General features: G+C 45.7%; 1 protein-coding gene across 2 annotated transcripts in view; it reads right to left on the minus strand.

The window, feature by feature from the left end:
* Window positions 1–301: 301 nt before the first annotated feature.
* Window positions 302–21,852, minus strand: part of Cldn18 (claudin 18) — a 24,390-nt gene continuing 2,839 nt past the window's right edge. The window contains exons 1-5 of one of the 2 annotated variants that reach the window (XM_055629703.1): window positions 17,995–18,214; window positions 5,062–5,226; window positions 4,367–4,484; window positions 2,763–2,873; window positions 302–520 (exon numbers count right to left, since the gene is read on the minus strand). In XM_055629703.1, coding sequence (XP_055485678.1) covers window positions 349–520; window positions 2,763–2,873; window positions 4,367–4,484; window positions 5,062–5,226; window positions 17,995–18,214 — 786 coding nt within the window. In that variant the 3' untranslated portion in view covers window positions 302–348. Of the gene's footprint in view, window positions 521–2,762; window positions 2,874–4,366; window positions 4,485–5,061; window positions 5,227–17,994; window positions 18,215–21,852 lie in introns of those variants that run through there. The other variant, XM_055629702.1, reaches the window with a different exon arrangement.

Raw genomic sequence — 21,852 nt, forward strand, 5'->3', positions numbered from 1 at the left:
CGAGGAAGGAAAGCTTCTCCAAACCATCAAAGTATTACTCAGTGAGTCAAACTGCATCCCATCACCAGATTAAAAAGTCCATGGTAAAAGAGCAGAGGTTTGGGATGAGAGAGGGTTACGGCCTCTAACTCATAAACGATAACTCAGCTGTTTCGTGATGGAATATTTAGAGACAGAGACATGTGGCCAAGACTTTTGGCCTCACCATGGATGAAATGAAGGCCTTACCACCTTCCAACTGCCAGTCAAAAACAAATAAGGGAACAAGGCAGAACCTCCTTGTTTTGGGGGTGAGCTCTTCTTGGGGAAGGGTTTCTTCTGCACATGGATGCTCGGGGTCTTAGAGTACTACACATAGTCGTACTTGGTAGGATGGGGTTGTTCATCGTCCTCTGTGCGGGCGCCCCCCTCGTATATCTTCTTGTTTCTGGTGTTGGACCCGAAGCCAGTGCTGGCCTTGAAGCCTCCATGCTTGTAGGCAACATTTTGGCCAGAGGCGTGGTAGGACACAGCTTTGAAGCTGAAAGCGAAAGAAGCAGCCCATGAACACGTGTGTGGGGAAGGAAGACCTGCTTCCCCATTTACTCTTGATTGTCTCCGTTTGAGCCCTGAGCAGTTCAGGCTTTGAACAGGTATGACAGTCTCGAACAGACCAAGACACCTAGTTTCCATCTTCTTAGACATGTAAGCTGTGTGTGGTGGAGCAGAATTTCTTGCTTTTACATCAGGCCTTCGGCGAAGGGAGGAGACTTGGTGAGGAGAGGGAGAAATTTAAAGAAAGAGAAGAGTGTCCAAGAGAGGGTGGTGAAGTACAGGTGACATGAAAGCAGAAGGGGGGACTATTGGAGGGAAAGAGGGGATCAGCAAGAAGGGAGGGGAGGTGGGGAACATATGAAATATGAAATAAACGACAGTATCGGACACATGTATGAAACCTGTTATGTTTCATGCAAACTTAAGTGATTATTTGCTTCTTTCTTTCTTTTTTCCTTTCCTTTCCCGCCTTCCTCCCTCCCTCCTTCTTTTCTTTCTTCTTTCTTTCTTTCTTTCTTTCTTTCTTTCTTTCTTTCTCCTTTTCATTCTTTCTCTTTTGAGGCAGTATCCCACTTAACTCAGGTTGGGCCTCTAACTTGCTATGTAGGTAAAGATGACCTTGAACCCCTGATATCCCCTGCCTCCAGTTGATCCGTGCTGGCATTACAAGATGTGTACCTCTATGGCTTTTGTTTCTTTGTTCTAACCTAAAAAAATTTGTCCATCTGTCTGTCTAATACATGTACATGTTAGAGCTGTAAGGAGATGGTTGTTATTGACTACTGAGCTCTTTCTGTTAATTGAAATGAAAGTGACAATGTCCAGTGGGACTTTGTTTTGACAGAGAATCACAGACTCTGTCAGTTGGAAAGTATGTATGTGTAACTTCTAATTTCTTGTTTTATGGACAAGGTATCAGAGGCTACTTGGTGTGACTATGTGCCCTCCAAAAGTCATAGGAAAATTTAACCCCCCAGTGTGACAGTGTTAAGGGATGGGGCCTTTGGGGTGATGGTGTCACACATCTTTAATCACTGCAGAGGCAGGCATCTCTCTGAGTTCGAGGCCAGCCTGGTCTACAGATTGAGTTCCAGAAAAAGCCAGGGCTACAAACAAAAACAAAAACAAAACAAAACAAAACAAAAACCCCTGTCTCAAAAACAAACAAACAAAAAAACAAACAAACAAAAAAAGAGAAATGAGCCTTTGGAAACATGATCAAGCCATGAAAGATTTGTGTTTTGTAAAATGTTCCAGGTTGAAGGCTCTCTCCCTTGTCCTCCCTCCCACGCCTCTCCCTGTCAATAGCCCTCCTCCCCTGCAGAGAAGGCAGGAAGGTCCCATCTTGGCAGCAGAGACTGGGCTCTCCCAGACACTGATCCCAGTGTCTTCATCTTGGACTTCCCAGCGCTAGAGCCATGATAAATACATTTTTATTGCTTGTAAATTAGCCATTGTAGGGTGCTGTGCTATGAGAGCCCTAACGCAGAGTTAGAGGCTGGGAGAGCAGAGATGACCTGCTGTGGTTACAGGCAGTAGAACCACCGCACGATCCAGCTCTCCCAACCCCAGGACGTCTGCCAAAGTTAAGGGCAGAGTTTTTTGATAGCAGGGCTTCTGGTGTTTTGCAGCAGGTCCTTTGTGGTGAGGGTTGGTCCTGTGCATTTCCGGAGGTCCACCCTGGGCATATATCCACTAGAAACCAGATTTATTTTCTCCTACCATAACCCAAGCAATCACATATTTTCACATGTTGCCAAATAATCTCTGCAAGTGACAGTGATGCAAAATTCTCTTCCAGGAGCTGGCCATGGTGGAGCATGCCTGTAACCCCAGCACTCGGAGAGACAGAGGCAGGCGGATCGCTGTGAGGTTGAGGCCAACCTGGTCTACAAAGCGAGTCCAGGACAGCAGAAAAACCCTGTTTCGAAAAAAATAAAATAAAATCTCTTCCAGGGAAGGATTGCAGAGTTAGGAAGCACTGGAGCTAGAAGGAATTTAGAGGGATTACCCTTCCGTCCCCACTTTTAAAGAGTATTTATATCAAACACTCCCAGTGAAATCCTGTTCGATTTTTTTTTTTTTTTTTTTTTTTAGGTTTCCCCATGAAAGAGGAAGTTCAGTGACCACTTAGCCAGTCTCATTCTTCCATTATGAGGACCAATTACTCCGGCTATAACGTACACATCAAGTGTACACGGCTAGCTGCGGTGGGAGGAAGGACTCACTTGCTGTCATCCGGTGTCAGGCCACGGCAGGCGATGCACATCATCACTCCCCCAATTAGTGTGAGGCCTCCAGCGACCCACCCCACGAACAGAGCCGCACCAAAGGTGTACCTGGGCAGGGGAGAGGTCATGAATACAGACGACTAAGCCCTCCAGGTTCTTCCCGTTCAGTCCCCCCCTTGTCTTATTGCTCTTTCAAGAGAGAGAGCCTGCAACATTTGGCCAGAGGCCTCAAGTTGTTTCTGAAGGAGTTTTGGTGGTTTGAGTTTTCATGGTGGACCTTCTCTCAGGTGGCATCCAATGGTGACTCTTCTCTAAGGGCCCAGATATTAAAGGCTTGATGTCCAAAGGTAGTACCTTTGGACCTTTAGGAGTTGGGACCTGTGGGAAGCTTTAGGTCATTGAGGATGTGCTTTCAAAGAACGTGAGTGTTAAAACTGAGAAAGTCTCAGGCAAGCAGGAATGACTTATTAGCTACTTCCAGGCTGTTCCTTATAAGCAAGAGACTGTGGGAGAGAAGTGGAGAATAACAATGGCAGCTTATGGGATCACTTTCCTCCTCAGTCTTGAAACAAAGCAGAAAACATGAATGGGGCCCGGAGTTCTCTGGAGTTCCAGAGAGTCAGATCATGATGGCTGTATCATCTTTGTATCCTGTTTGAGCCTCTTATTATTGGGTGGCTTGAGAAATACCAGGTACTTCTATGTAGAGAGGATTTGCACAACAATCCTGAACAAATATAGGTATTGATAATGCTTTTCCATTAAACATTTTTCTTTCCTGGGGCTGGAGAGATGGCTCAGTGGTTAAGGGCTAAGTTCAATTCCCAGCACCCACATGGCAATTCAGAACCAACTATAACTCTGGTCTCAGGGGATATCACCTTCTTCTGGCCTCCTCAGGTCCTGCACAATGTGCTATTTAAACATACACATAGGCAAACACTCATACATAGAGAATAAAAAGAAATAAAATCTCAAAAATTAGAAAAAAAATTTTCCTGCTCCCCTTCAGGTATCAAATTATAGTGAGGTTTCATTTTCAATCTCCTAGACCTCTACAAGAGCGGGGAAGTTTGACATTCTTTTGCTTTCTGATCTCTGCCTGGGCCCCAGCAGGTGTTCAATACATTTGCCAAATGCATGAATGAATGAAGAGTGAGAGAAAAAGGCAGCAGTACCAGGAGGAAAAAATCACTTTCCCTACCTGTACTGCTCCTCGTTCCTTTCTATTGAAGTTTTTTTTTTTTTCCTGATCACGCCAACCTTCCCATTATGGACTGTGGGTTTAAGCTGATGCTCATTTACAGCTTGAGTTACCATGCCTGTCACATTGCCACCATAATGGGGCCTGTGTAAGAATGCTAGATAAGTATTGTGAACTGTCACTGTATTTCAGGGCCAATGCCAGGTCCGCCTCTAGTCATATCAGCAAGGGTATTTCGTGGAAATGAAGTTTATGAATTTACAGATCCTCGTTGAGTTAGGATCCGGCCCGGTTGCCTCTGATAAGTGCTTGTTATTCCGGGCGCCGACAGTCACCTTAGGCACCTGGCTTGATCGTCCTCTTACAGGGTCCCCCAGGAAGCAACCCGGGAGGTTACCTGGTCTGGACAGTCTGCACCATCCCGCCCATGCCGCTGTACATGTTGGCTGTGGACATCCAGAAGTTGGTAACCAGCATGTTGGCAAACACCGACACGCCAATGATCGCACAGACTCCTGGGGGAGCAAAGAACAAGAACCAGTTTTAGGGACCACAACATTTCCGAGGCGGAAATGAGCACAGATTAAAAAAAATAAAACTGTAGGCTATTCCATTCCTGTAATGGAACGGCCAACCAACCAACCCGGCTGTGTGCTAGACAGTAGGCAGGGTACTCTTCTATTTAATTCTGGAAGGATTAATGTGTGTGTGCACAGAAAGAGATGTTTCCACACACCTTGGGACCAAGGATAAATAACCCAAGTATTGGGGGGGGGTGATCTTTGGTTACTGGCAAGAGCTTTCCCCTTAAAACTACTTTCTAGACTTTCACCCAGAAAATGCTTTTCAAGGGCCCAGTTCCATGCTGGCCTTAGGGCTGACGCTCTTACATTGCAGTGTCAGGAGCTAAGAGGGGCCTTAGAACTGGTTACAGTTCTATGGAGTGGAATTTGGCTTCTACACACTCAAATCTTGAATTCAAGTGTGAAGCACGCTGGGCTATGTTCAGTAGGGGAGAGGGATCACTTTTTTTCTATCAGGATAATTTGTTCTAACATTTGCAGGTGCATGGGAGTGGGAACCTGTGTTTACCTGAGATTATGAACAAGATCCCAGAGGTCAGCGTCATCTTGGCCTTTGCAGAATCATCCATGCTGCCAATGCGGATGCACTTCAGGGCGAAGATGGACACTAGGATGCCAAAGACCCCCAGGACAATGCCCACGATCATGAGGGCTCGGACTGCTTGCAGCATGGCTGTAGGAGAAGGGGAGCAGATAACACCATTGATTAAGTTTTATGTTGGGAAAACACAGCAGCCGAGCCTTGGAGGGCTAGCAGGACCGTGAACTGTTTTCTTTGACGCTGTGCAAAAATGTGGGATTGTGGGAAATGCAAAAAGGCATCACTTGCACTCCTCCGAATGATGAAGAAATGTGCTCACAGATGTCCATAGAATGAGGGATTATGGAGGGGTGCAGTTGAGAGAGCTCTGGGTATTTATTATTTTTTTCAAAACTTGATAATCTGGGCCCAGAAAGGCAAAACGTCTGTCTAAAGTGATCATTGACAGGAAACTCAAATAACCCAAACATCAAACTGCTTGTCTTATCATCAGGATTGAAAGCTTCATGGAGCAGGTAGGGAGACTCAGCACTAAGTCTGGCCTGAAGAAATCAAGGCATGGAGGCTATACCAGCAGTACTCTGGTTTTGTCCTTTTTCAAGAGCAATTGCTAAGGTCATCGGTAAGCTGTAGTGAGAATTTTTTGGTTTCTTTAAAAACACAGAATTGCGATGGAAATATGTAATATGTTTTTGTTTTGTTTTATCCCCAGGTGTGGGATATGGGGCGGCTTCAGATTGTCCACAGCTGCTAACTATAATTTGTCTTGTGCGCTGGGAGGGGTATGGGCTTTACACCTGCAGATAGTTTCTGCAAGTGTATGTATGACATTTGGAATTCTGGGGACTCTTGAGAGAGCATATAAATTCAAGAGCCCTGAGAGAGGCTGCAGTTGCTCCTCCTCCTCCTGCTGTTCCTTCTGCTTCTGCTGCTGTTGCTGGTTTCTGTTCTTGGTTGTGGTTTGTCAAGTGGTGGTCCACAAAGAAACGAGAAGAAGTTGAATATCCTACTGGCAAAGATCAAATTTGCTCCAAGGAACTCAACACTTGTAACCAGCAGGAAGTAGTAAACAATACGATGTCCTCTTTCCTCTCTATCCTTCTTTTTCTCCTACTTAGTGTTGGGGGCTTGGAAGGGTGGTAAAGAAGGGTAAAGAAGGGAGGAAGAGATTAAGGAACCCAATGAAGAGTAGCCAAGAAGTCTGGTTACAGTGCGCTGTAGGTTTCTGATTTAAATGATTGTGAGGAGCCGCACTCACTTTAGCCGTTACAAGATGGCGCTGTGTTCTAAACTTACAAGCAAGTAATCTGCGCATGTGCAAAGGGACTTTCCACTCTGTGTGCTCCGCCTCTCCCGTGGCGTCATGAGCAACCACCAATCAGGGACTGACACATCCTAGGCGAAGGACAGTTTCCTATATAAGGGAGGGGTCTTTGCCACTCGGAGTCTCGCTATGTTGCCCAGGCTGGAGTGCAGTGGCTATTCACAGGCGCGATCCCACTACTGATCAGCACGGGAGTTTTGACCTGCTCCGTTTCCGACCTGGGCCGGTTCACCCCTCCTTAGGCAACCTGGTGGTCCCCCGCTCCCGGGAGGTCACCATATTGATGCCGAACTTAGTGCGGACACCCGATCGGCATAGCGCACTACAGCCCAGAACTCCTGGACTCAAGCGATCCTCCTGTCTCAGCCTCCCGAGTAGCTGGGACTACAGGCGTGCGCACCTACAGTGCGCTGTAGGTTTCTGATTTAAATGATCAGTATGTTAATATTAAGCCTTTCAACATGACCACAGTTTATCAATATCGTCTCCCTTCTAGGAATCTATTGCTGATATAGTGACCTCACCTGCAGATATGTCCAACACAGTTTTCAGTTTGGTGAATCATCTTAACAGTCATTTACTGAGACCCCCCCCCCCCCATACTGGATATGGGATGTCAGTAGTGAACACTTCATGAAATGTTGGGGGACATGCAGCCAGGTTTGCCCATTGCAAGTGTAAGGAAAGCTATAAAGACAGATGACCTGGTGCTTTTTAGTGGGCAAGTCCCTTAGTGTGGGTCAGTGGAGGACTTCAGCTGCCAAGCTATGTATCATATGTATACGTGCACCATATGTTTGGTACATAGAAGACACCAGCCACCAATTGTTTTACCCTTCTAGGGTAGCCCCTGCTCTCTCCAGCACACAAAGCCTGATGGATCTGCCTTGTCTCCTATCAATCAGTGCTTTAAAAAAAAAAATCTTTTTTAAAGGCTAAAGATTGATGTCCTGGCAAAATAATCAATCGCTTGTTTGAGTGTCAGAGAACTGTCAAATTGCTATAAAAGCATCGAATTGTTTTTTTCCCCTCTCCTCAGCTGAGATGGAAATCAAACAGCTTGTGGGACAGAGTGATCCACAGGCCCATGTTGAGTTATCTGCCAACCCTGATCTTTCAGGCTAATGACTTGTCTCTTGATCACAATTACTAAATCCAGCATCAGCATGTGACTGGAACCTGGCAGAGGAGAGCCTTAGGTGGGATGTTTGTACTCTAGACACAACTCAGTCTCCCTCAAGGGGTGCAATCAATCAGTGGTCCAGGGACTCCAAGCCTTTCATCAGGTGGAAAATCTGCCACATAATGACAAGTGAAAGTCACGAGGGAGGGACAGAGTTGTGACGAAGTTTGAACTGTGGATTCCAGCTACTTGGGGTGGGGGGGCTACATACATTCTTTTCTTGGGATCAAAGAGTAATTCTGACATCATTGAAAAAAACAAATTTTGAAACTAATTCATGTTGAGACACTGTTAATTGAAACCAGGTGATACTAAACTATGCAAGATATTTTCATCAGTGTTATTCCTTAAAGCCTAATTGTTGAAGGACATTTTCCAGAGCATGACCAAAGCATTACTGATGGTCCTTGCTGATGGGAGTGGCTTCTTATATGAGGGTACAGCCACAGCAACCCATCCCACACTGGAGCATCATAGGACAGATTAAAAGATCATTTTTTCACCCAGGCATGGTGGCACAGGCCTGTAATCCTAGCCCTCAGGGAGATAGAGGCAGGCGGATCTCTGTGAGTTTGAGGCCAGCTTGGTCCATTGAGTCCAGGATAGCCAAGGCTACACAGAGAAACCCCATCTTATTAAAATAAAAAAGATAATTTTTCCCCCGTTTGAAACCACAGAAATTAGTTCCTAATTATATAATCGGTAAATGCTCACTATAAACTTTTCTGAGCTTGTAGAAATCTCCCAAAAGGTCTTTGCCTCACTCCTTAGGGATACCTATCTGTAGCATCTTGGTGAGTAGTTTTTCTGGGAAGTAAAGCCCACAGAGGGTCACACTAATGTTTAGACCGAAGGCACCAACTTGGAAGAAAGCTAGAAACGGAGACTTGTATATAGGCTCTACAACATTCTCATGAAGAGAGGGTCACCTGAAGGAGGCTAGCATCCGTGAGATCGGTGAATAACGGCCAGGTGAAATTCAAATTTGGGAGTAGAAAAGGAACAGCAGAAATGCTTTCTGGTTGTCTTCTTACCACGGCTCTTCACTGGCTGAGGAGAGATCTCACAGACTCTAGGTCAGCACTCCAGATCTCCATCTGCTTTACCCTGAGTCTCATCTCCCTCAGGAGCTTGTGGTTTGATCTTTAGCTGGGCCTCTCTGCTGAGAGGAGTGTCACTAGCCTTGGTCTCACCAGCAGGTGCATTGTGTGAGCTGTCAATCTGTTCATTCTTGGGAGAACTAATAATTTGGGCATCTTGAGATCACAGTTGAGTTGGTGATGCCAGGGAGACCCAGAGAATCCGTAAGGGTTGGAGGGGCACTAAAACCTGTCTACTCCTAAAACGTGGAGGCTCTGCTGCTCTATATACTTATATCCAGAGCCACGTCCAGTGGCTTTGCTGGCCCTGCAGGGTGCCAGAAACAAACATTGTTCATTTCCTTATTAACGAATGAAAATGTATGTCATGTTACTTGTATATTCATTTCTGTCTTTGTGTAGTTAGAGGTGGCATTCTCTGAGTTATTGTAGACATGAATGAATAATGCCTCTATATACTCAGCCAGGAATTTGTTCATTCAATCATGCTTTAGAGATTTTTCTTTTGTTGTTATTTTGTTTCAATGTGTACCTGAGGATACCCTGTACCTAATATGTAGCCCAGGTTGGCAATTCTTCTGCCTCAGCCTGCCAAGAGATTAGAGGTGCTCATCACCGGGGCCTGGCTTTTCATCATGTATTTAGAGTTCAAATCCTCTGCAAAACTTCCCCCCAGACACTGAGAGGAATAAACGCTCAAGAGAAATTATCTGTCTTTAGGTTTTTGCATTCTGAGATTACATATTTACATAGTCCTGAGCCTTATGTTTCTTCTTACTTTGGGAATGCTCTAGCTGACTAAATGCCCAAGAAACTGACTGAGAGTAGCCCACTGGTGTGAGTCTGGTGAGTCTGTGGTTACACACACACACACACACACACACACACACACACACACAGACACATGGTTAAATGACACAGCAATTTTGTGGCTCAGAACTGTGACTCAGAGGACATTGTGAGATAGCCCGAACCCTCCGTAAATAAATATCTTTGGGGCTGATCTGTTTTTTTGATGTTACTGTTAGAAAACTGAAAGTTTCAGAAAAAGAAGCCCCCCTACCCTCCACTCTGCCATCTTGTTCCCATGGACCTCTTAAAGTTTTCAGTCTACCGAGGAACCTATTAAAGGTTTTAAAAACCACTCTTGTTTTGCTCTTTCAAATCCTAAGTGATTAAAAAATATATATAATTTATCCATTTTGAGAACTACTTAGCAAGGCATCTGGTTAAAATCAAACAACCAAAATCAAATGAGCACCAACAAACTGATCAAACAACCATATAGGATGAAGGAGATCTTTCCTCATCCTACACAAGTTACATTTTTTTCCATCCTCAGCAAGGATGAAGCCCCTGACTCCATTGGGTGACTTCAATAATATGTTCCTGAATATATCCCCCCACACACTGTGTCAGGGGGGCTTTTTCCGACATTATGGGATGAGAAGCCTTGTGGGAAGCTGGCAGGCAGAAGGCAAAAGTGCAGAGAGGAGAGGCTGTTGGTGTGCCTAGGAACCCTGGGGGGTTGGAGCCTTGAGGGGTCTGCCACATCAGCTTTTGTCCTACATTTTCAGAGGCCTCCTTCTTGCTTGTTTTTTCTTGACCTGCCGATCTCTGATGAGGGCAGGGCTTGCTTTGAATAGGGGTTCCAGCATGTCTCTGAGCCCCATTTTTCAGAACCTCTCACTGACTTCCACCCCCTTCTTTCTACGGCGGAGTTAGCAAGGATGCAACATTGATCTCCAACTTGGGGTTTAGGAACCTGGGCTTGAACAGATGGACCAAGGTCTTCTCTGCCTGGGAACCCCTTGAAATTCTTTTGGGAAGGGGAACTGTGATGGAGACAGGGGCCAGGACCTGGGCGGACAAGCGCTGCACCATCCGTAAGGATCATGGAGGGACAAGAATGCGATCTGAGCTTCCCTCTCAGCCTGAAGAGCCTCCCGTCTGGAACCCAAACTCTTCTCCGCAGACAGGTAAACGGAAAAGTCACCGCAGGTTTCTCTTTTCGCCACCTAGCCTCTTGTTTGATAATTTTGATGGAGCAGCACGGGCTTATCAAATGCTAACTCGTGAGTCAGAAGCCTCTGACTCACTGCACCAAAGGCGTGACGACCACATTCTTCCCTGTGAATACTTAGCCTTATCAGCCAGGAGGGCCAGCAAGACTCCAGGCTGATAAAAGCAAACAGAAAGGTTGGAACTCTGCGTTCCCTCCCTGTTGCAAAATATCTCACTCAGCAAAGCAGCTGCGGACTGATGGGTGAGGGGCACCAAGGTGTGGGTCTCAATCCAGGTTGCACCTGAGCATGCCCAAGAACCTTTAGAGAGATACCAATGGCATGGCCTTATTCTGAGCCTTTCATTTAGTGTTTGGGTAATGTTAAAACTTTCAGGGTAAAGTGTGAAGATGGTCCTGAAGGATGGCTCAGGGAGGAAAGGGCACCCGGAGCTGTGAGCACTGAGCTGGCATCAGAGTACCCCTGGGAAGACAGTTCACTGAGAACCTAGGGCCTATGGGCAGGGGCTTGGAGGAGCAGTTTCAGGCAGCTGGACCTCTGACTGGAGGCAGAAAGGGCTGGAGGGGGAGTCCACATAGGAAAGTCCATGGCTGACCTCAGAGGGGAAGTTTCAAAACAAAGCAAACCTGGGTTCTCCAGAGAGCTCAGAGAACCAATAGGAGGGGCCTCATGTCTCTAAAGTTTTGCTACACTGTGATGCCAGCTGACCCTCTCTGGGCATGTCATTTGACCTCATGGATGCAGTTCCCTCAACTCTGGACTTTGAAATAAAGATATCTCTTTGCAGAGAGATGTCATGAAGGGCAGGCACCACTTGGTGTCTGCATGCAATTAATTCAGGCTTGATGAATATCAGTTTCTTCTGTTTCTCTACAAGAACCATTTCCCTGGCAACTCCATATGGCCTTGCCTTGTACAAACTGTACATGAGCATGTGATAAAACTGCCAAGAGTGTGTGTGACTGTGATGAGCAAAAGAAGAAGATGGCTGAGAAGAGGGAGGCTGGATCTAGTGATGCCAAGGAGGGTTGAAAGCACAGACAGAGAAGTGTGGGTGGGGACACAGGATCTGGGCAGCAATGAATAGAAGGAGCCAAATGAATTCAATCCCTGATACAATAGTATAGCTAGTATAAAGAGGTGGAGTCTTGAAAGGAGGGCTCAATCGTTATGAATGACAGGAGGTCTTTTCAAAGGGGTCATGGAGGTCTGGTTGTGCCTTTTTGCCCTTCCCTCCCTTTCACTATGTGAAAACAGAGCAAAAGGTAATATCTTTCAAGAGAAGCAGATCTGCTGTCACTTGACCCTGGACTTTCTGGCTTCCAGAGCTGTGAGAAATAAGCAGTGGGCTGTTGTTCATGAGTTTCCCAGTCTTAGGTACTTTTGTTACAGTATTTTGTCAGCCTTTCAGGTGAGACCCAGCTATAAAACTCTAATGATGTACTTCCCCCTCAAGAAACTACATTGTACTCTGACAAGGCCAGCCCCAGGCATGACATTTTATGGTAGCGAGCTCTGCCATTGAGACCGGGACCACTCCAGCTGCAGGCTGAGCAAGCATTCTGGTTCTTGAGCCTCAGCTTTGGGGGCAAGTGGCCTCATTTTAACCCACATTACAGGTCCTCAGGAGCTTTGTACATGGGCTCAGCTCCCTGAGGTATCTCCTTCACAAGTACGATAATGTCTAAACCTTGGAATGTTTGTTCTTACAGTAAAAGACCTGCTGTGTTTTGTTTCTGTTTGTTTGTCCAAAGGGAGGGAAAACAGCTTGTTTAAAAAAAACCACAAGGCACTGACAGACCCCAGCTCAACTTTGTGACTAATGGAACCATCCACCACCTAGATCCAGGTTTTTCTATTAGCGACTGGAAACAGACCAGCTGGTTTCACAGGGCCATGAGCATTAGCTCTCATGAGAAAACACGCAGCCAAGGGCAAGAAGAGACAATCAGGACAACATCAGAAAAGATACTTAATAGTCATATTTTTTTTTTCCCTTGTAGATTTTTGGGTTCAATGTAGGTTGTTTTAAAGTCTTCATTCTGAGTCTGTACATGTGATCACTGGGCTGATGGGAAACTCTCTAGTTATCCAGTAGTGGTTGATTTTAGACAGTGATTCAGAAAGGGGGAGCTAAAACTTCTCGAATGGAAAACCCTCAAGATTCTTAGTGCCTGCAGTGGGTGTGGCTGAGAAATACTGAAGGACTCATGGCACAGATGAAGAAAAAAAGAACAGCACCCTTTATTCTGGATATTCTGGGCACTGTAGCCACTATGATGATTTAACAATATCAAGAGATAGATCTTGTGAATAAGCTGCCCTGCTCTTCACACACATGCTTTACAATGTGGTATTTTAGAGGTGGGGAAAAATAAGTCTGGTGATGTGAGGGGCCAAGATATCCCTAACACACCTGACTCTAACCTTGGGGCTCTGCCTCCATAATGCTCCAAATGTTTGCCGATATATTAAGCAACCGGTATTTGACTATAATGTCTTCATGGTAACAGTGGCATGAGGTTGGTTAGAAGTTTGCTTTCTCTCTCCTCTGCATGCTGGCTGACCTTAGCTTTGCTCTTCCACTGTCTCCAGGAAGTAGTGGAAACAGTGCATGGGTCACCCTCTGGATAAATATGATACTCCATAGTTAATTTTGCTATAAAAGGGGAAGGGGGATGCTGTGTCCTTCATGCTTATTGTACTCAAGCTCAGACCCCCTCTCTTCAGGTCTCAAAAAAAAAAAAAAAAAAAAAAAAAGCTCATTCCCAGCTGGAGGTAGAAACAGGCCAGGCAGGAGGAAAGGACAGTTTAGAAAAATCGTTCAGACTTGTGGCTACGTGGCCATCTTCTATCTATGTGATTTTGGCCATAATCCATTTCCTTTCTCTTGGCGTCTCAGTTTCTACCTTGTAAGAATAAAGCTGTACATAGCTGCATGCAGGAGAGTCCAGGTGCAGCCCAGCACAAGGCCACTCCCTTCACTTCTGGAAACTGCATGCTGCATGAACTGGAACACAGTGAGAGGAGATCAGCTATCAGGTACACAGAGCTGGTGACAGGCTTTTCTCCCTGTTCCATCAAGGAGACTCGATACAGCTTGAGTTAAGTTATTTTGTGACTGTGAGTACCGAGTAGGCATGTTGTAGTTTCTTTAGAGAAACTATATAGTGAAGACTTGGCAAGAGAAGAGATTGTGCTGAGGAAGAATTTAATAACCAGTAATGATCGCTATAATTACTAACTAAAAGTATGATTGCTATCTGTCATGGATCTCTATTAACACTCCCAGGCTTTTTTCCTCTTGCATTCTAGGTCAAAAGTAAACCAGCCACTGCACCTCTCTACTGCTTCCACACTGTCTCTAGATATTTCATCCACCACCAGGCATCTCTCCTCTTCCCTGGGTTCTTGTCATGGTCAGCAGAAAGGCACACAGCTGTTTCAGATGACAAGTCTCAGCCCTTTGCATTCTGGATGGTGAATGCTCCTCCCTCAGAGCCCCCACCAGGGTCCACAGACACACTCTCTACTTCCTCTTTGGAAGCCCCATCTCTTTATGCCGTTGCCTTCAGATGATCTTCCTGCCTGTTCCTTCAGTCAGTCAGATCTAGGTCATCTGAGTCTGGCACTTGCCATTTACTGCCAATGAGGCTGGTGGCCCCTTGCTGGACACTGTATTCCAGGGCTATCTCCAAGCCATCATTTTCATGGTTTTCAGGGGAATCCTGTCCCTGTAACTCAGACCACTGGGGATCTGCATGGCTGCTGGAGATTCCCCTGCCGCAACATTCATTCCCAGGATGGCTCAGCCTAGCTTGACCGGGAGACGGTATAGACCAGCACCCTGATTCTATTCCCCTGAACTCTTGCCTTTGTGAGCAATGCAGCATAGTGTGAGAGATGCAGACAGGCATCTCAGGGTCCTCTGGCTGCAAGCTCACCGACAGAGAGACCAACAACACAGAGTAGCAGAGAGCGCATTGCTACGGACCTTACATTCATTCATCTCTGCAGTCCTTGGCACGTGCTTTCTGCCAGATCACCGTGTCCTAAAACTCAGCATAGTCCAGGACCTTCTCTCCCTTTGCAGGTTGGAAATATCTCAGGGCTTTTGTTTTGTTTTGTTTTTGTTTTTGTTATGGTGGTAACCGGGCTTCCTCCCTAAAAGCTGCTTGTGTAGCATGACATGGAATAAAGGAGCTGCCAAGTTTCACTTCTTTCCACCTAAGTTTTTGGGGAAGAGGCTTGAGTCTCTGCTCCATGGCCATGTTCACTCTCATTTGCTATTATGTCCTGAGGAGTTTTTTTTTTTAATATTTTTTTTCTTCACAGAAACTCCCTCCGACACGCTCTGAAACTATAGTCTTGCATCAGACAACATATCACATGCAGAGGAATTTAGTAATAGTTGCTGAAAAAATGAGCATAAATCAACAGCGTGCCTTCTCTTGCACTATAATTGGTTTTGACCATCATGCCATCGAGGAATTACCTGATTTGAAGAACTGAAATCAGCATGGGAGTGAGGCTGGGGGCGTAGCTCAGTGGAGGGCAGGTGCCTAGCAGGTACAAAGCCCTGGCAATAGGTTCCAGGTGCAGTAAAGCAAGAACCACAGGCAACTAACAAAACAACAATGGCAAGGAAAACAGACGGGGGTGGGTGGGAGGTCAGCATGGTGGATAGACGGAGGCCCAGACTGCCTCTGTGGCTGACGTGACCAGTGCTCAGCAAACAGCTGTGAGTCCCTGAAGTGACACGTGTCACTTTCAGCTGATGTGTTTAAGAAGTTCTTGTTCTCTCTTTAGGACTTTCTTTTGCCTCGGCTTCGATGAATAGCATGTCTATAATCCTCCTCTATGAACTTCATGTGGGCACATAGTATATTTACATGGCGTGAAGTCCTGGAGAGCAGCAGCTAGCGTTGACCATTCTGACTAATTAGCCCTGAAACTCTAGCCCAGGAAATACAGTAAGGATGCAGAAGATGTCTATTGATAACAGCCTGGGTTATCGAGTGTCTGTTTCAGAAGGAGGAGGAGCTTGAGTTGAGTTAAATTGTTTTTCTATACATGGAAACACAACAGCGAAAACATAGTACAAAGACAAACTCAATCTTCTGTCTTTTGGAAAAGGAAACTTCTTATCCGTATTTTTTTGTGTGTTTGCAAATGGCTTGCTTGCATAAGTGATTGAAATAAATTCTTCTTATTCAGTTCAGCCTAATTTATCAACCATTTGCTGAGCAGCCTCCCTACCAGGCCCTATGTTCAGAACAGGGAGGAGCCTCTCGCTCTGGTTCACAAGGGTGTTAACACAGGGCTGAATGAGACAAATGTCTAAGGAATGGAGTAATTTAGTCAACAATCTAAAACCCTCCCTCATCACTGAGTAATTTTCTTCCTGCTGCTAACATCCATGTAAAAGTACCACCAAACCCACTGCCTTTTCCCTGACGTGTCTCCACACTCGTGTCCCCTTCACCAGGATTTACGTGTGCCCACAGTCCAGTCTTGCATTCTGTATTCCGAGATGTGAAAGAAATGCTGCTTAGGCTCATGAACAGTGTCAAAGGGCTGGGGTAGGAGCCCAATGCCAAGAGCATGCTCGTAGTCGGCTCTGGTTTGTGGGATCCTGTTAAATTTGAAGAGGTGGGAAGGCTTCAGAGAAGATTTGTGGAAAGGGCAGTTGGGGGTGCTAAAAGGGAGCTTTCTTGGCCTCCAAACCAGAGAACACTAAGAGGAGGGGGAGAAGAATGGGCTGGGGCAGAGGCCTTAGGAAGAGAGAACAGGGAAGGCAGGAGGGATGCGGAAAGGCTCCTGTGTTGGGCTATCATGTCTACTCACTAACCAAGCAGGAAACAGAGAATCCTGGGAGTCACGTGGGGTTTGACATGTGTAGGAGACTGAGGAGCGGAAGAGTCACTCCAACCCTGGTCAAAGGAGCAGTTGAGTGAGGACAAAGGATTGAAACCAGACTGAGGAAGGAATGAGTCTGTCTAGCAGTGGTTTGGGAAAATGTAGTCTTTTAATTTGGCTGTCCGTGAGTAGGAAGGAGACAGAACTTCACAATGGACAATTTCTCGTTTCCAGGAAAGGAGGGCAGGAGCCCAGATTAGCAGGAGAGGCGAAGGATGTGAGGAGAGGGGTTGACCAGCAGGACAGGATGGTAGGCTGTGGAGCCTGGGTGGAAGGTGAGTCCTGTGGGGCCGAGAAGAAAGGGTCCCATGGTTGAACAGGAGTGAAGGTGCATGGCCTTCCCATGACTTGTCACTCCCACATAGCATAATCTCTCAATCTGTGTGCCCTCTCACCCCCATTTCTTCCTCCCTTGCTCCCTGCTCAGGTTTCTCAAGTCAGTGGCTGTGATGGCCCTGCCATGAGTGGCTTCCCGCAGCAGAGTACATCCTGACACTCTGCTCCTCTTCTCCTTTCACAAAATGAAGACGAACCCGTTTAATTGCTTTTTTACCATCCCATTCCAAGGGCTCCACAACTCCTTTACAACTTGTAAATGTGTTTCCTCTATCTCTTTACAAGGAATTTGTTTTCAGAGAATCAAAGCCAGAGGTCTGCCGTTTGCCCGATGTTTTTGTTAAGTACAGGTTGAGTTTGCATATTACCAAGAATGCAAAGTCCCTATGATGCATGAAATAATTATCTGCATTAAAAACAAAATTCAAATTTTGTCTTCAAAGGTGAAGCGGTGCCATATATTTATATTCTACCTTGTTATCATATTATATTTTGACAACTTTGATTTTCAGGGCCAGGTATACTAGACATTTTAATTGCAAATGCAGAAAAAGGGAAATCGTAATTTAATGAGAATGGTAATAGTTTTACACCTCGCAGAGATCCCGATTTAAGAAAAAAAAACAAACAAACTTTAATAGAATAGAAAACACAATAGAAGTCACTCTCAATAAATTTCTCTGTCTATAACAAAACACCGCCCTCCTTCCCTACGCTCGTGTATATTCAGGCAGAAGCGAGTCTCCTTCCTGCTCATGGAAGCAAGCCGCTTGTGTTCTGAAGTAACAAGGTTCAAGCTAGCCACCACCAGCATGCTTCCTCACGTTAGACCCATTCTCTTTGGCTGCGGTATGAATTCTCCCGTATCCTGTTGGGCTCTTGCCCCCTTTGATGCATGGCCAACTTCTCTTATTCATACCTTTCACTGGGAGCCAGGGCTGCCGGGGTCATCCCCGAGGCCGGAGGGCGGCTCAGTCCCTCAGCCTCTCCCGTCCCTCCCATCACCTCTCCTACCTGGCAGGCCCAGGATGGTGAAGTAGGGCCGGCACTCTGTGAATCCCGAGCTCTGCTGCACGCAGCTCCTCCAGAGCCCTTCATACTGGAACACGGAGGTGACTGGGTTGTCATACAGGTCTTGGGTGCTCCACATGTCCATCCCAGTGGCGGCTATGCAGCCGGCCAGACCCAGGAGGGACAGGAGGAGCCCCACCACCTGGCACGTGGTGGTGGCCATGGCTTCAGTCCCTGATCCCAGGCCTGCGAGAGCAAGCCACCACCCTCCTGCTGGGAAGGTGGACGGCCTCGCCGGGGGAGTTCTCCTAATCAGAAGGTCCCCCTCAGCTCAGTGTTTGCTCACATTGTTTTCCTTAGATAGTTCAGTTTCACTCCTGCTTCAAGGGCATATTTTTCATTTGTTGGGGAAGCGGCCCAGAGAGGCACTTGTCTGGTTGAGCTTCGCAGGCCGGGGTGGGTGGAACGCGGAGCAGGCTGAGTGGACAGCCTCTCCCCTCCTCCAGGCTCTACCGGCTCTGCCTCTGCCCAGAATGCACCACGTAGAGGAGATCAAAGTTCGTCTCCTCCTGTGAGAGTATGAGGCGAGACCACTAAGACTGACCTTATAACGAAACATCCCCGGGATGCACCCATTTGGCTCTCTCGTAAGTCAGACTGTGGTACATTCTCCTCTCACTCCCATGCCACCTTTCTGTTCTGACCCCAAATGGGCAGGGCAGCTGTTAACTCTTCATTCATAATGAAGAGTTCCACCTCATTTTGAACGAGATAGAAAAGGAATTTGTCCAAACCTCTTGAATGAACCCCAAATACTCTAAAGAGTAGCAATGGTGGTTCCCACCCCTCGCTTCAAGGCTAGCTCACCTCCTTCTCCACACAGAGAGGCCAGAACAAGCGAAAATGAGAACGGGAAGCCAGGTTCTCGAGATGCACCTTTCATCTGCAGGCACTGGGACGGCCCAAAGAACTGTCTCTCATAAAATGGAACTATTCAAATGCCATACACACAGAGAGGTTACCATGAAGACCGAAAGAAGGGTCAGGGCTGGCTGGAGTCCCTGACCTGGCTGCAGAGAGGCATGGGAGTTGCTCCCCACCAGTGTGCCCAAGTTCTGCAGTTTTGGTGATCTACCCATTGTCGGCCAGTTTCTTCATCTGTAGAGAACTAAAGAGAACATCCCAGAGCTCCTTCTGATTTCGCTAGCTTCCACGTGTTGGAGAAAAGTTTTCCCCAGCGTTGGTGAATTTATCAGAGGCTGTATGATCGAGTAGATCAAAGAGCCCAGAGCTGGTTCTTTTGCTCCTCAGCAACCGTTTGTTGGAGAATTTATCAACCTGTTGCCTCATGCCAGTCCTCAATGTCTGGCCTCTGAATTAGAGACACTTTAATGAGAACTATTTCAGGGTCCTGAAGCACGCACGCATGCACGCGCGCACTCCTGCCCTCTCAGTATCTAGACATGGCAAGTTCTCAAGGAGGCCCATATTTCCTTGTTATATTGGCTACACCCAGCCCCTGCTCCCAAGGCTTTCTTCCCATAAGCACAAAAACAGTTAATGTGGATGGTCTTCCCCTAATGTGAATGGAGGTAACCTTCCCTTTAACGATACATCATTGTCTGTGGTCAGTAACTGTAGAGAATGAAGCATGAACCAGAAAAAAATCCCAATGAGGGAATAAGCCAGAGTCATGACAAACGAGACACCCTGATATCAACTGAGTGTTGCTCAGATGAGCTACCAGGCCAAGGTCAGCTAACAAAGATACTGGTCTCTACTGATGGACTGAGACTGGCCAAATAGATTGAACAAGGCTGGTGGAGTCTATTCTAGAACTGTTCTGGCACTATTTCTGGGGGGGCGTTAGCAGCCTTGGTGCCCTCCACCAGAGGGCATATTTGTCATTCCCACAAAGCTCCATGAGGTTGGTTCTCAGCTATCTGGTTTATCAGTCATTCCTCCTAAGCGTTGGTTGTAAGGCCACCAAAACAGTAGGTTGGAAAACAGAAAAACACTGATCATCTAACCTCATCTATAGTAGTTTCTCTATGATGTTTTACACTAACTTTCAAAGTTAGGGAGGAAAACTTATTTAGGTAACGTGCTTTCTTTCTTAGTTGAAATGTGGCAATGTATTTATTTTGGAAAACAAAACAAAAATTAAAGTGGTAAACTAAAGCTAACTCTACCTACACAGAATTCTGAATGAAAAGAGAAATTATAAATCCACAAACTTCAGAGGATTATGTTTAAAACATTCAAAAGATGAAATCTTCACTTTCTGGACTGGTTTTTATGCTCTGACCACTGCTTTAGCCCTGCCGGAGAACAAATGGTGGTCCATGGAGGAAAATTTGATTCTCTGTTTGTGACAAGTGTTAAAACAGACCGTCTATTCGTGTACTTCGACCCTGGTCTGATTCTCTTTGCAGTAATAGCCTTGGTACAACAGAACGGAGCATGATGTTTTGCTGACATCCTCGGGGAAATCACCCGGTGTTTCCAGCTTAAATCCAGCTCAGTGCCGCATCAGCCAGTGCGTTTCCTGGAGCTGATGCTGTTTTGCTGACACTGGAGAAATTATTCTTCCAGTCTTCTGGACTTTTTTTCAGCTACAATGGCAATTGATTAATTTGGCAAGAATGGTGATCCAAAGAGCAATGAAAACATTATAGGTAGGTATTAGTTCAACTAGCTAGAAGAATAATTGACGTGTTTATTAATTTCAAAAAGCTACCTAATTTCTGATTCTAAAAATGTTTGGTGTTTGTAATAGAAGATTTGGAGGCAAGTAAACAAATTGCTCACATTTTAAAACTCCAGGCAAACTATTTGACATACTTTCTTATCAGTTCTCATGATGAATAATTTCACACTGGTAAAGAGGTTACAATTCACATGGTCAAGAGACTGCAGGCTTGATAATTTGCTATTTCCACTAGCTGCATTTTTGCCACCAAAGCTCTTTCAAGGATAATTTATATAAATCAGTAGTCTTTTACCTAGAAGTACTATTATTCACATAAAATTTTTCTGTTTTCAGATACTTAAATTTTTATCTTCCTCTAATTTCATTTTATATAAAAGAAATGTAATAATAAACACTTAATGTGTAACTTTTTGCCAGCATTTCTGCTCACTCTTTTAAGATAGATTCTTAGGAGAACTAAATTGCCAGAACATGAAATATTAAAACAATATCTCTTTTATATACAATAACATTTTCCCATAATTTTATTTCCAGCACCAGTATTTAAAAAGACTGTTCTAGGGGCTGGAGAGATGGTTCTGTGGTTAAGAGCCCTGGATGTTCTTCCAGAGGGCCAGGGTTCGATTCCCAACACCCACATGGTGGTTCACAAAAGTTCAGTTTCGGGGGATTCGATGCCCGATTCTGGTCTCAAAGGCCACTGAAAACACAAGGTGCAGAAATATGCATGCAGGCCAAACAGTCCTAAATATAAAATAAAAATAAGAGTGAAAATACAGTTCTGAACCCTCACCTACACTGTGAAATTGGTAAATTATACATGACCGTTTGTTGTCATTTGTATCTCTTTGTCCTGTGAGTTTGAGCACTTGAAAGTTTGTATTTTATTTTATTTTATTTTATTTATTATTGTGGGTTTGGCGTATGTGTGTGTGTGTTGCTGGCGGTCTGAGGACAACTGCCAAGAGTGAGTGTCTGTTCTTTCCTTCAGCATGAGGCCCAGGGATTGAAGGAGACTTGCAGAGCAAGTGCTTTTGCACCCTGAGCTATGCCACTGTCTCTGAGGCCCTGAAGGTTTGGATTATTTTTTTTCTTAAACACACACACACACACACACACACACACACACACACACACACACACACACA

Source organism: Psammomys obesus, unplaced genomic scaffold (assembly GCF_907164565.1).
Source record: "Psammomys obesus unplaced genomic scaffold, mPsaObe1.curated_primary_1811, whole genome shotgun sequence".
In the NCBI taxonomy this organism is placed as follows: Eukaryota; Metazoa; Chordata; class Mammalia; order Rodentia; family Muridae; genus Psammomys; species Psammomys obesus.